The sequence below is a fragment of the Lynx rufus genome, unplaced genomic scaffold (genome assembly GCF_022079265.1).
Source record: "Lynx rufus isolate CCGP_SWC_20201006 ecotype Redwood Valley unplaced genomic scaffold, mLynRuf1.p SCAF_7, whole genome shotgun sequence".
Lineage (NCBI taxonomy): Eukaryota > Metazoa > Chordata > Mammalia > Carnivora > Felidae > Lynx > Lynx rufus.
The window spans coordinates 787769-800975 of NW_025814889.1; the positions used below are offsets into that span (position 1 = coordinate 787769).

General features: G+C 45.9%; 1 protein-coding gene and 1 pseudogene across 3 annotated transcripts in view; one reads left to right on the forward strand and one right to left on the reverse strand.

Moving 5' to 3' along the window:
* Positions 1 to 539: 539 nt before the first annotated feature.
* The window catches only part of LARP4B (La ribonucleoprotein 4B), a 93449-nt gene continuing 80781 nt past the window's right edge, over positions 540 to 13207 (reverse strand). For all 3 annotated transcript variants that reach the window (XM_047064918.1, XM_047064919.1, XM_047064916.1), the window contains 4 exons: positions 9365 to 9529; positions 7109 to 7233; positions 6909 to 7017; positions 540 to 4208 (listed from right to left, as the gene is read on the reverse strand). In XM_047064918.1, coding sequence (XP_046920874.1) covers positions 3936 to 4208; positions 6909 to 7017; positions 7109 to 7233; positions 9365 to 9529 — 672 coding nt within the window. In that variant the 3' untranslated portion in view covers positions 540 to 3935. The remainder of the gene's footprint in view (positions 4209 to 6908; positions 7018 to 7108; positions 7234 to 9364; positions 9530 to 13207) is intronic.
* On the forward strand, positions 4788 to 5554 carry LOC124501019 (deoxyuridine 5'-triphosphate nucleotidohydrolase, mitochondrial-like; annotated as a pseudogene).

The following is a 13207-nucleotide window of genomic DNA, read 5'->3' on the forward strand; positions in this document are numbered from 1 at the left end:
ACGCCGCAGAAAAATGGGAAAAGGATATGAACAGGCAGTTCACAGACGAGGAAAATCAGTCCATTAACATCTAAGTAGACCTGTGTGCATCAACTCGGTAATATACTAACACGTTCGTCCATTCAGCCTTGAGCAGCGCTGGCATCACCGGTATTTAGGGATAAGTCAATTACTTTGTTTCTGAGGCTCACATCTGATTTGAGAACCACAAGGACCCATCATCAAGCAACTCTATGGGAACACCTCAGGGGAGACAGGCCATTTAACAAGAAACAAAAGATCCCGACATAGGGTATTTACCTTTGTGGCAAATCTTGGATTTAATACTCCCCCAAGTGCCTTAAACCACTGCACCTGGGGGTACCCTCACGCTGCAGACGCTCAGTGTGCGAGGCACCATGATGACCCAAACACAAGTTGGAGGCAACCAACCATGTTTCATTCTCTATATATACACTAATGGGAAGACACAAAAATTATTTCTTAAAAAGATGTATTCTTGAAGAAATTTTTAATTAAAAAAAAAATCAAAAGAAAAATTGAACAGTGCCTAAATCTTTATTTTTCATAACCTACATTTTTCAAATTAGACAGTTTTACACTGAATGACACAAAAGGAAACTTAAATTACCAATAGTTTACATGTAAGCTTGATTCCAGTCTTAATGAAAAGTAGAACAAAAACAAAAGCCCTCAAGAAAGCTTCCGTATTACATCCCGCTCTGCTCCTGACTTGGATTGTCTGCTGCGCTCCGGGTGACAGGCCACCAAGTGCACGAGAGCACGACTGCAGCTCGCAGGCGGCAGGCACAGACGCGCACCTTCCTCGCCCGCTGCCCTCGGAACAAACGGAGCCGGTGTTTAAATGTAAACCTTGTGCTCCTGGCTAATCCAGCAACAGGAAACATTTCCTGTCACCCGCTAGTGACAATCAGTGATGCGGGGACAGGAGGGCCAGACCAGGAACATCAGGACACCAACTCTTAAAAAGCAACTACTCTACTTGAAATTCATGTCTGGTGAAACGGGGCCAGATTCTCATCCCTCTATTTCCAAATTAGAAGTATCCTCACACAATTTTACAAGTTAAAACGTCATTTGTGATTGCCGTATCTGACTCTACACCCTGAGGTACTGCTGAGGAAAGGAAAGAGTGACGTTTCTAGAAATGGACAAAAGCCTCAGACTGCTGGCTGCTTGCGCCAGAGCGGCCGCCCCCCGTGCTGCGTCCCAGCCTCCCCTTGTGTGGGCTCCCCTCCTTTTCTGTGAGTGTACGATCTCACAAGGATCTCAGAAAGATGGGCTTTTTTGGACATAATATAGCTATTTGGCATATCATCTTTGCTTAATTAAAAAGAGTGCTATAAAAATAACACCAGAGCGAGGTTGCAAATCTGGATGCGACAGACTCTGGCCACGAGGACAAGAGCTGCAGTACGGTGCAGGCGTGGGTGCAGTGGGACGGCCGCCACACTGGCTAGCCATGCCCCGTTGCTGTCACGAGTGACCACCTCCGTCCCGTGTGCAGTAGATGGCTACAGCTGGCTCTAGCACACACAGCCCCCGGCCGGGGGAAGGACACGGCACTCCTGGAAACCAGTGTCTCAGCTCCACAGGTCTGCGGCTCGGGGATGATGAAGGCTGACGGCATCCGCTCCCTCCTCCAGCAAAGACCGCTCAGTGCGGACCTCCTGTGGCTCGCCTTTCCAACTCTTCTCACAGTACTCATTAGCTGGGGTGTCAGAGGTCAATTCTTCCTGATTTTTTAAGTCCACAATCCCTCAACTACAAAAAAACGAATCCCCATGTTCCTTTTACAGGCATCTGCAACATACTAGCACTGTTTTTTCTAAGTAAATTCTGAGTACTGGCAGCTTCTCTGAAGGACACGGTCAAGCTCACCAGGGCGTGTTTTCCTCTGGCAGGGCGAATCGCGCGTAGCTATTTATGATTTTAAGTAGATTATCTTTTACGTTCTCCTGAAGATCCTGCCAGTTTCTGCTTCCTACATTATGCTTTCACATTAGCTATGATTAGTACATATTTACAGACTTTTAAGAAGAGCATGAAGACATCGGAAGGCTTTAACAGGACTTTCCGTTTCCCTTCTGCAGCAGCAAAGAGGAGAATCAGTCCAACACACCAGCATAAGAGGAAAAGAAAAACACCTCAACAAATTAAAATAATATTCAAACCACAACATTTAGTTTTATCTACATCCAGCTCAATAGCAACATTTATAATATATCAATAATTTTTATCAGATTTTTCTCTTTAGGGTACCTTTTTAATATGTTCTGATTATTTACAACTGTACAAGCAAAGCACACACTCCCAAGTGCACATATTTAATACAGTATCGACTATTTGCATTTACAGGATTTCTCAACAATCTGAGAAAGGTCAACTGTTGCAGATCTTCAGGGTACATCACAGACACCGCTGCCAGCCCAGCTCCCACACTACGGAGCGCTCACTCAGAAACCCCGGCGGCGGCGGCCCCACGTGACAGAGCGGCTCTGGAGCCCACTCGCGCCCACCCAGGGGCCGGTCTCCGCCAACTCTAAGCTGTCTTCTACAAAAGTTAAGGCAAAGTCATTTTCAAGTTTAAATAAAATTCAAGTCTTTAAATATTGGATGGAAATAATTTTAAAAAAAAAAAAACACCTCAGTCTTGTTAAATAACATTTTGTGGAATAAACTGTATGGTTACATTTAGCAGGAAATATTTTAATGACTGCTGCTTAGAATACTTAAAGAAAGAATTTAGGCATTTTAAAACAAAATAATTTATATTGAACTTTATTATCCACTGCTAGCGCTAGTGCATGCGTGTTCTTCAGAGTGCAGCACTTCCGGAAGGGAGTCAGTGAGACCCTCGTCTCGGAGGGAACTGTTGGCCTCACCGCCACGGGCACCGCACACACCTCTCTCACGACTTAAGTAACACTTCCACTGTGTGCCGACACGGAGGTACGGGGAGGCTCCCACGGAGCCAATGCGGGGGAGCCACGGCAAGAGCCACGGCAAGAGCCACGGTGGCTCCCGAGCCCTCCGGGCCAGCTCGCAGGAGCAAGACAACATCAGGGTACACTTTCGCGGTGACGCGTCGGCGGGCAACCAGGTTTACGTTTTCATGTAGGTTCTATTCACAATGTGCTTTGACTCTATCTTACACAACAGCCACGGAGTCTGGATTGAGAGGCTGGTTACTTGCTTGCAGCACATAAAAACTCACGGTTTCAGGGCTCTCTTGGGTGCATCTTGCCCAGTAGGTCAAAAACAGGCTATACTTAAAAAAAAAAAAAAAAAAGCCAAAACAAACAAAAAAAACAAACAAAAAAAAAACAAAAAAAAAACCCCAAACAACTGCTAGCGTCACTTGCTAAGATTCTGAATGAAGTACAACTCCCATGCCAGCGAGGGCACCACCTGACCCCACCCCTTCTCCAGGCCACACTGACTGTGTTGCCTCCAACCTCGATCCCAGCCGTCTGCAGCCCACCCGTCGGTCTGGACATCTCAGAGATATGCACTTGCTAACCAGTTATTTTAAAAAATGAAGTAGCATAGTTCCGCTTAATTTAGAAAAACTCACTATATATAGAGCTTGCATTCATAGCCACATGGAGGCTTAATAAAAATATCAATTTGTTAGGATAAATGCATTTACTATCCTGAAAAAAATCAGACTTATGCATCACCTCCAGTTAAGCACCAACCTAAAATAAGGTTTATATTAATTAAATCCTGAAAAATAGATTTTTTTTCAAGAGGGGGGAAAATCCGACTCACGGAAGAAACACCACTTGCAGGCACCTCAGCGGCCCGTCTACGCTGCAAGCTCCTAACCAGCGGCTCACTCTCGGCCCCGAGTGGGACAGTGCTGAGTTGTGGCGACCTCAGTTCCTCACAGCCCTCCCAGACCTCGGCGCTCACTGAGGGGACTTGGGAGGGGTGCTCTGTTCTCTGTGTGGACGCTTCCCGGCCGCTGGGGGCGAGGGCCGGCGGCCTGGCGGCCTCCTCTGGTCTTTGGGTGGTCCCGGGTTGGACTTGGGGGCACAGGGCTCTCTCTCGGCGAGCTTCTTTTCTTCCTTCCCACAACCAACAGCATTTGGCTTTTGTTCTTTCGGGGGCTGCAACGGGGAAGACGGAGGCTCTCTACTCGTCCTCTGACAAATTTCCGCATAGCTGGGTTTTCGCAATTCCTGGGAAACAGACACAACAACGCACAAAATGACGTCTCCAAACATGTGAAAATAAAGTCTACTTCAGGTAAAAGTGAACAAAGTTTTCAGCAGTAGCCAAATTCCACATTCAAAAGTACCGTCACCGGTAAAGGCTCATAAACGTCAACAACTTCTATTTTCCCGCAACACAGGGTTCCCTCCGAGACACTCTAGAAATATCCTGTAAAAATGGGTAAAACTAGAAAAGGTGCTCAGACACATAGTACCGGCCTCTGCACACTCTCTCGCCATACGGAAGCCTCCAAGGGGGTGTGAGAAACGGTGCCCCTGGAAACAGGCAGGAGGAGCACCTGCTTTCTCTGCCCACGTTTCCTTCCAAGCACGGCACTGCGCATGGCACGGGCTTCCTGGAACACCTGTAAGTGATGCAGCCCATCACTCACCAAGGAACGTCAAATAACGTCTGTGCCCATTTCAAACTACCAGAGGCTGGTGGTGTGGATTTGGATTCAGGAAAGGTGAAGACAGAGTTAAAAACTTTCTAGAGGCGTCCGCTTGTTCCCTTGGCGGCTGTCTTTTCTCTCGTTCTGCTCTGCCATGCCCTGCTCTGAAGCGACACCCACCATCTCCCCCAGCAAGTGGGCTCGGCCTGCGGAGGACGCCATGCGGCTCTGCTTTGTCTGGCTCTCGGAGCCCGCCACCGCCCCGAGCAAGCGGTCCGTGCGGGCCGTGGGCTGTGACCTGTACAATGCCTACGATCACACAGTACCACCTATGGAAAAAGCCCTTGTGAAAATGGGACATTCAGATAGCTCTTCCTTCTGGGTGCTATGGAAGAGGAGCTCCCTATTCTGGCTTGGCTGCGAAACACCTCATAGATGTAGGAGCTGGCATCATAGGTGAAGATTATAGAGGAAATGTGGGTGTTGTACTAAATTTTGGCAAAGAAGGGGCGCCTGGGTGGCTCGGTCGGTTGAGTGTCCGACTTTGGTTCAGGTCAGGATCTCCCAGTCTGTGAGTTTGAGCCCCGAATCGGGCTCTGTGCTGACAGCTCAGAGCCTGGAGCCTGTTTTGGATTCTGCGTCTCCCTCTCTCTGCCCCTTCCCCGCTCATGCTCTGCCTCTCTCAAAAATGAATAAACGTTAAAAAAAATTTTTTTTTTAATTTTGGCAAAGAAAAGTTTGAGAAAGGGTGATCGAATTGCACAGCTCATTTGTGAACGGATTTTTTATCCAGAAATAGAGGGAGTTCAGGTTTTGGATGACACTGAAAGGGGTTCAGGAGATTTGGGTTCTACTGGGAAGAATTAAAATTTATGCCAAGAATAGAAAATGAGAAAACATACTTTTCTTAAAAATAAAGTGTCGGGGCGCCTGGGTGGCGCAGTCGGTTAAGCATCCGACTTCAGCCAGGTCACGATCTCGCGCGCCATGAGTTCGAGCCCCGCGTCGGGCTCTGGGCTGATGGCTCGGAGCCTGGAGCCTGTTTCCGATTCTGTGTCTCCCTCTCTCTCTGCCCCTCCCCCGTTCATGCTCTGTCTCTCTCTGTCCCAAAAAAAAATAAAAAAAAAAAATAAAGTGTCTCTGCTTAAGCTGTTTTGGTGTTTTGTACTTCTGTAAACTTACTGGTGTTAGCTTCTAAAACTGGTTGTCTTAGGATTAAAGAAAAGATACCTCAGTTGGGGTCACAAAGGAACTTACTTCCTCGTGTTTTTATATATTTGAATGTTGTATAAATCAGTGTGGTGACCTAATACAAAGTGTTTCCTTTTTTTAATAGAATGTGTATCAATTACAGATCCAAAACTCCCTATATTATTTAATTCACTAAATGCTGCCTCTCAACTTATTAAATTGCTTTGTAAATTACAAAAAAAAAAAAAAAAAAAACCTTTCTAGAAAGGGGAGTCTGGGTGGCTCAGTCAGTTGAGCGTCAGACTCCTGATTTTGGCTCTTTTGGCTCAGGTCGTGAGCCCAGGGTCATGGGATTGAGCCCCGCATCAGGAACGTTGGGCCCGCCTGGGATTCACTCTCTTCCTCTCTGCCCCTCCCCCAGCTCACTCTCTTATCTCTCAAAATATTTAAATAAAGTTAAAAAAAAAAAAAACAACTTTTTAAAAAGAGTTAATATTTCAGCTTTTGAAGGCTAAATAGTAGAAAAGAAACTTAAAACTATTTCACGTCCATAAGCCATTTACTAACTTAAAAATAATTACAATCTGTAAAAATTGTTTCTTTAAAGATTCAACCCTGCAGACCTAAGGATTTAACTCCCAGACGTCAATGGCAGAAGTTCACCCAAGATCACACTGAGGACAACACGGATCAGAACAAACAGGGCGAGCGCACCAAGGGCAAAGCAGCAGGGAGAGGAGCTGCAGGGGCCCGTGGCCAGGACAGAGCTGCCCTGGGTGGGGGTAGCGGCGGCCGTGCTTCTGCTTGGTGTCTGCTGTGACAGCACCGGTCTGAGTGAGCAGAATCCACAGAGAAGGCGGGGCGACGGTCCGGAGACTTGCAGACAACCTCACTCAACCAACGGAGAAACAGAAAGGTCCCGGGACAGTGGCAATGAGAAAGAAGCAGGACACTTGGTTGAAAGTTAGTAGCCAATACACAAGGTATTTGGTACAGAAAGCACAAATCAGACTTCACGGCAGATAAGCCGGATAAGACAGACAAGATGCAGGAAAGGAACCATCTTCTTCCCACACCAACATACCGTGGCAGCGCCATTCACTTGCACCGATTTACTCGCTGTTGTAGTGAGGGCAGAAGGAAGTCTGTCCACATTCGAGGTCTCCCTCTGCTTCTCCACCACCTTGGGATCCCTGCAAAAACGCCACCCACGGTGTGAATCTCCCACACACGCCAGGCAAGGGCATCTGACGGCATGGAGGCTTGGCGGCAGGTGGTACTTACTCAGGCAGGTGGGAGGGGGAGGGGGAGCGCCCATAGGCTGCAGACAGGGTGCAGGCAGCTGGCGCTGAGGGCTCTCTGGGGCTCACTGCGGGGAGCGTGTTCGTGCTTGCGTCCGCATTCAGGCCCTGAAAACCAAGGGATGAAGTTTAAATTGGGTGGAGAAGAAGCCCTCACAGATCTCTCAGAATGACCTTAAAATACCAGGAACGGTTCCTGGTCTGAATGACAAGGAGGCTTGCTGCCTTCCTCCCCAGGACCCAGGGTCATTCCACCTGAGCTGAACATACAGCCTCCACACAGGGGAGCGGCTGGAAGACACCGCCATCCAGCAGCCAAAGAAGCAAAGCCCTGTCCTCCAGGGAGCCCCCGCTCTGCCCACAAACACCTCTTCACTCCTGTGACATGGGCCACCCTTGGGCTTCTACTTCTCCACAAGCTCCTTTTCTCCAAGGAATAAATATCAGAGGCATCCTATTCCTGACACGCCGGTGCCTAGCACAGCCTGGCACATGATGAACACTCGAGTTCCCACCTAATTCCCACATGGCTCATTTTTGTAACTAAAACCAAGAAAATCAACACTTCAGTACAGATAGAAGTCTGAGGGCCTTGTGGTGAGAGGTGGGTGTGGGCACACTTCCCGCTTGAATGCACAAACCGTCCCCCGGAAGGAGGTGTGTGAATTCCCAATTGAACAGGCGAGGAAACCAAGGTTTGGAACAATTACATTAATTTGTGCACAATCATGGGGCAAAGATGTGAATAAAGCTAGATGCTCTTACTCCAGCCAGTGACCACACACAGCGACACTTCACAAATGCACAGTCTCCCTCCCACTGTGTGACTAGTACGTAATTGGAAGTGAGATTAAGCGCAAACATAACGTTTTCTTATGATTCTATTTTCATAGCAGATCAAAGGTTCAGCAGTGGACTGAACTGAGAGCATGTGGGGGGGGCAAGGTGAGCAGGGCAATGCTGCGGCCCCTGCCGGAGTCCCCACTGCTCTCACACATAGGCACCAGGGCACAGAGAGGGACGCTGCAGGGGCTCCGCCTGGGTGTGGCACCCGGCCAAGACTTTTTACAATTAGCCATTCTTTCTTCAAAAAATAAATGATACAGGGGTGCCTGGGTGGCTCAATCAGTTCCACATCCAACTCTTCATTTCAGCTTAGGTCATGATCTCACGGTTCACGGGATCAAGCCCCTCATTGGGCTGGCTGCTGTCAGTGCAAAGCCCATATCGGATCCCATCTCTGTCTCTCTGCCCCTTGCCCACATGGTCTCTCTCTTTCTCAAAAATAAAATAAACATTTAAAATACATATATATAAATACTATAAACATTCAGGGGGAAAAAAATAGGAGCAGTTATCATGCAGCAACAGGACAAGGACTGAACATGGGGCTCTATAAATCCTGCCCTGAGCCCTGGCCTGGGAACTGAGGGACTCTGTGGTGGCCCTGCAAGTGTCCACAGTCTGGACGTGGCTGCAAAGCGGTGCCTGCCCCAATCCAGAGGCCTTCCATCTGAGGCAGTAGGTGGGGAGATTTCCATTGGAAAAAGACACAACGAGACTGGTGGAGAGCCAGGCAGAGGACAAATGCTACCATGGCAACTTGACAGCTGTTCCTGCCTCGACCCGGCTAAGCGCTCACCCAGGCACCACACATCACTCCCAGCACAGACCCTCCAAACCTCATTAACAATCGAAGAACCCAGAAGGAGCACTGCAGACTAACACTCTCTGACTTCGGTAGCTCCCCTCATTCTTGGGCCTGCAAACAGTGCAGAAGAGTGAGGGCAACTGGTGTGGTAGCCCGTGGAGCTGGCCAAAGCCACCGGAATTACAGTAAAATCATTCTCGGCTTCTCCTTAGTGATGTCGATTACTAAAAACTATATCACTTCTGTTATAATTCAGGTTTTTGTTTTATTTTGTGGACTTGTAAAATAAAGTCAGGTCCTGAATAACAACAATAAAAGTGCAATCTGAGTCTGCAGCGAGAGAGAGAGTCTGTGTGGCACACGACACAGGTTTCCACCTCCGACCTTGGCAGGCAGCGAGGGAATGCACTGAGAGGGTCTAGTTGTACGTTCAACTCTGACCCGACTACTCCAAATCCATGTGGCCTCCACAAATCACTTACCCTCTCTGAACCTCTTCCACATGCACACACCTGCCTGTGTGAAGAACCTGGAGAAGCACTGGACTGAAACTCAGCACTAAGCAAACATCAGCAATACGGATCTTACCCTTTCTTTTGATGATCCAATTAAGAAGCTAGACAGCCTGTTTTCAAACAGGTCCTCAGTCTTCAGGTGGCCTGCCGCTCCTGGCAGCGGAGGGAAGTTGGACAGTCCTAATTCAAAGCTCGGGGACGGGGGCTTTGGTGGCGTTGGAGACTGAGTTTGACTCCTCTGAAAGAGAACAACACTGTCATGCTGCGGAAGCTCAGACCGTAAGATACGAAGACACGCAGCAGAAAAGTAAGGCAAACAATCCGTTCCCTAGCGTTCTGATTTCCCCCTCTGCCTGAAAACAACACAGGTCATCCAACCATCACAACACTTCGTCACCTAGTCAAAGATCATTTGTTAGGCAGCAGCAAGCATCAGGAGCACAGCTGTGAAGCTCAACCCTCCTGAGGCTGTCATTGGCCGTACAGCCACTTCCCTGAGATTCCCAGACTGTCCACTTCCTGGCCCATAGTCAGCCGACCAGGTGGACCCAAGCGTGCCGCTGAGGAAAGCATGGAGACGGTGACAGACAAGAGAGAGCACTGTGAAACAACTTGACCCCACCGGTCGAATATCACAATAGCCTGAGTATAGCCCCTGACCTTAGTCCTTTCCAGACAAGGTCTGGGTTATTACAGGAGAGCCTATCCTCTAAATTATAAACGAGATAGTGAAAGAAATAAACCAAAAAATGTCACTTTGAACTCTCTGAAACTTATGTAAGAATTTTACACAGATTTCCATTGAAAATGGTTTAACAAGGCAGAAGGGGCTTCAGTTATCTGAAAACTTGATTTACTCACTTTATATTTTATAATCACTACGGAAAAACATGGTATTTGAGGACAGATTTTTATCAGATTCTTTGACTTCAAGAAAATAAACTCAGAATAATATAATTTATAAACCTAAGATCCCGGGAGAAAGGCAATGATGTATTTTTATTGAAAAATTATCAAAGCAACTTGCTTTAACAGGCTAGAAGTCATTCTGTGGGTGTCCAGGCCCTTGGCTGAAGAAGACAGGGAGGGGAACGGGGATAGGAGTTCAGGTGGGAGGTAAGCGTCTTTGGGTAAATATGGGCTACTCTGACTGGAAGCAATGCTTTCATGGGCTCACATAGCTGGAAAGGGTCAACAATGCCCAGCAACTTACAGCAACAGAAAGATTACTCCCTATAGAGACAGAATCTAGACAAAATCTGGTAGAACTCAAGAGACAGCAAGTTAAAGAGTGAAAAGGAACCCACACTGATAAAAATCCCACCCTCTCTCACAGGAATTCATCCCAAATGACAAAACAAGATAAGGCCACGACCAGAGATCTAAGCAAAACAGATCTAAGTAACATACCTACCTGATGGAGAATTCAAAGCAACAATCATAAGGATACTCACTGGGCTTGAGAAGAAAAGGTATCAGGGAGACCCTTACCACAGAGATAAAAGAGTTAAAAAAAGAATCAACTGGAGACAAAGAATGTATAAACTGAGATAGGAAACAGGCTTGATGCAATGAACACAAGGCTGGAATAAACAAAGGAACGAATTAGTGACAAAGAAGACTAAATAATGGAAAATCATGAAGATGAACAAAATAGATTTAGGGGATTCAGTGACTCCATCAAACATAAAAACATTCACATTATAAGAGTCCCCAAAGAAGAGAGAAAAGGGGCAGAAAATTTGAGGAAGGAACAGCTGAAAACTTCCCTAATCTGGGAAAGGAACCAGATGTCATATCCAGGAAGCACAGAGAACTCCCCTCAAAATCAACAAAAGCAGGCCAACACCAAGACATATTGTAGTTAAATTTGCAAGATACAGAGATAAAGAAAAAAATCTTAAAGGCAGCAAGACAAAAGATGTCCCTAGCTTACAAGGGAAAACACAAAAGGCTAGTTGGAGATTTCTCAACAGAAACTTGGCAGGCCAGAAAGGATATATTCTGAATGAGAACAATCGGCAGCCAAGAATTCTCTACCCAGCAAGGCTATCATTCAGAATAAAAGGAGAGATAGCAAGAGTTTCCCAAACAAAATCAAAAGGAGTTCGTGACCACTAAACCAGCTCTGCAAGAAATATTAAAGAGGACTCTGAGTGGAAAGACCAAAAGTGACAAAGACAAGAGAGGATCAGAAAAATCTCCAGAAACACTGAAACAAGTAATAAGACAGCACTAAATACATATCTATCGATAATTACTTTGAATATAAATGGAATAAACACTCCAATCAAAAGACATTATCAGAATGGATTAAAAAAAAATCTATATGCTGCCTGCAGACTCATTTCAGACTGAAATGACACCTGGCAGATTGAAAGTGAGGGGATGGAGGGGCGCCTGGGTGGTTCAGTAGGTTGAGCATCTGACTTTGGCTCAGGTCATGATCTTGCAATTTGTTGAGTTTGAGCCCCGTGTTGGGCTCTGTGCTGACAGCTTGGAGCCTGGAGCCTGTTTCGGGTTCTGTGTCTCCCTCTCTCTGTCTCTGTCTCTCAAAAATAAATAAAAACGTTAAAAACATTTAAAAAAAAAAAAAAAGGTGAGGAGATGGAGAACCATCTATCATGCTAATGGACATCAAAAGAAAGCCAGCGTAGCCATGCTTGTATCAGACAAACTACATCTTAAACCAAAGACTAACAAGACATAAAGAAGGGCACTGTATCATAATAAAGGGGTCTCTCCAACAAGAGCTAAATCAATTAATAACAAACAAAAAGGGACTAATCGATAATAATATAGTAATAATAGGAGACTTTAACACCCAACCTACAGCAACGGACAGATCATCTAAGCAGAAAACCAACCAGAAACAGTAGCCTTAAATCACCTACTCACCAAATGGACTTAACAGACACATTGACAACATTCCATCCTAAAGCAGCAGAATACACATTCTTTTTAAGTGCACACAGGACATTCTCCAAAATACATTACATACTGGGTCACAAATCAGGACTCAACAAAAACAAAAACAACAAATACAAATACCATGCATATTTTCAGACCACACTATGAAACTAGAGGTCAACCACAAGAAAAAAATTAGAAAGCTCTCAAATACATGGAGGTTAAAGAACATGCTACTAAAGAATGCATGGGTTTACCAGGAAATCAAAGAAATTAAACACACACACACACACACACACACACACAGAAATAAATGAAAATGAAAACAACGGTCCAAAACCTTTGGGATGCAGCAAAAGCGGTTTAAAACAGTGAAGTATGTAGCAGTACAGGGCTACCTCAAGAAGCAAGCAAAATCTCTAATAAACATCTAACCTGACACCTAAGAGAGCTAGAAAAAGAACATACAAAGCCTCAAGCCTGCAGAAGGAGGAAAATAATAAAGATTAGAGAAGAAATAAATGATACAGAAGCTTAAAAAAAAAAACAGATCAATGAAACAAGGAGCTGGTTCTTTGAAAAAATTAACAAAATGGATAACCCCCCCCAGAGTTATCAAAAAAAAGAGAAAGGACCCCAAAAAATAAATTCACAAATGACAAAGGAGAAATACCAACCAACATCACAGTGATGTTATGAAAAACTATACGCCACGGCTCCTGGATGGCTCAGTTGGTCGAATGTCTGACTTTTGATTTTAGCTCAGGTCATGATCTCACGGTCAGGAGATCAAACCCTGCGTTGGGCTCCATCTTAAGATTTTCTATCTCCCTTTCTGCCCCTTCCCTGATCACAGGTACATGCTGTCTCTCTCAAAAAGAAGGGGAGGGGAGGGGAGGGGAGGGGAGGGAAGGGAAGGGAGAGAAAAGGAAGAAAGAAAGAAAAGAAAGAAAGAAAAGAAAGAAAAGAAAAGAAAAGAAAAGAAAAGAAAAGAAAAGAAAAGAAA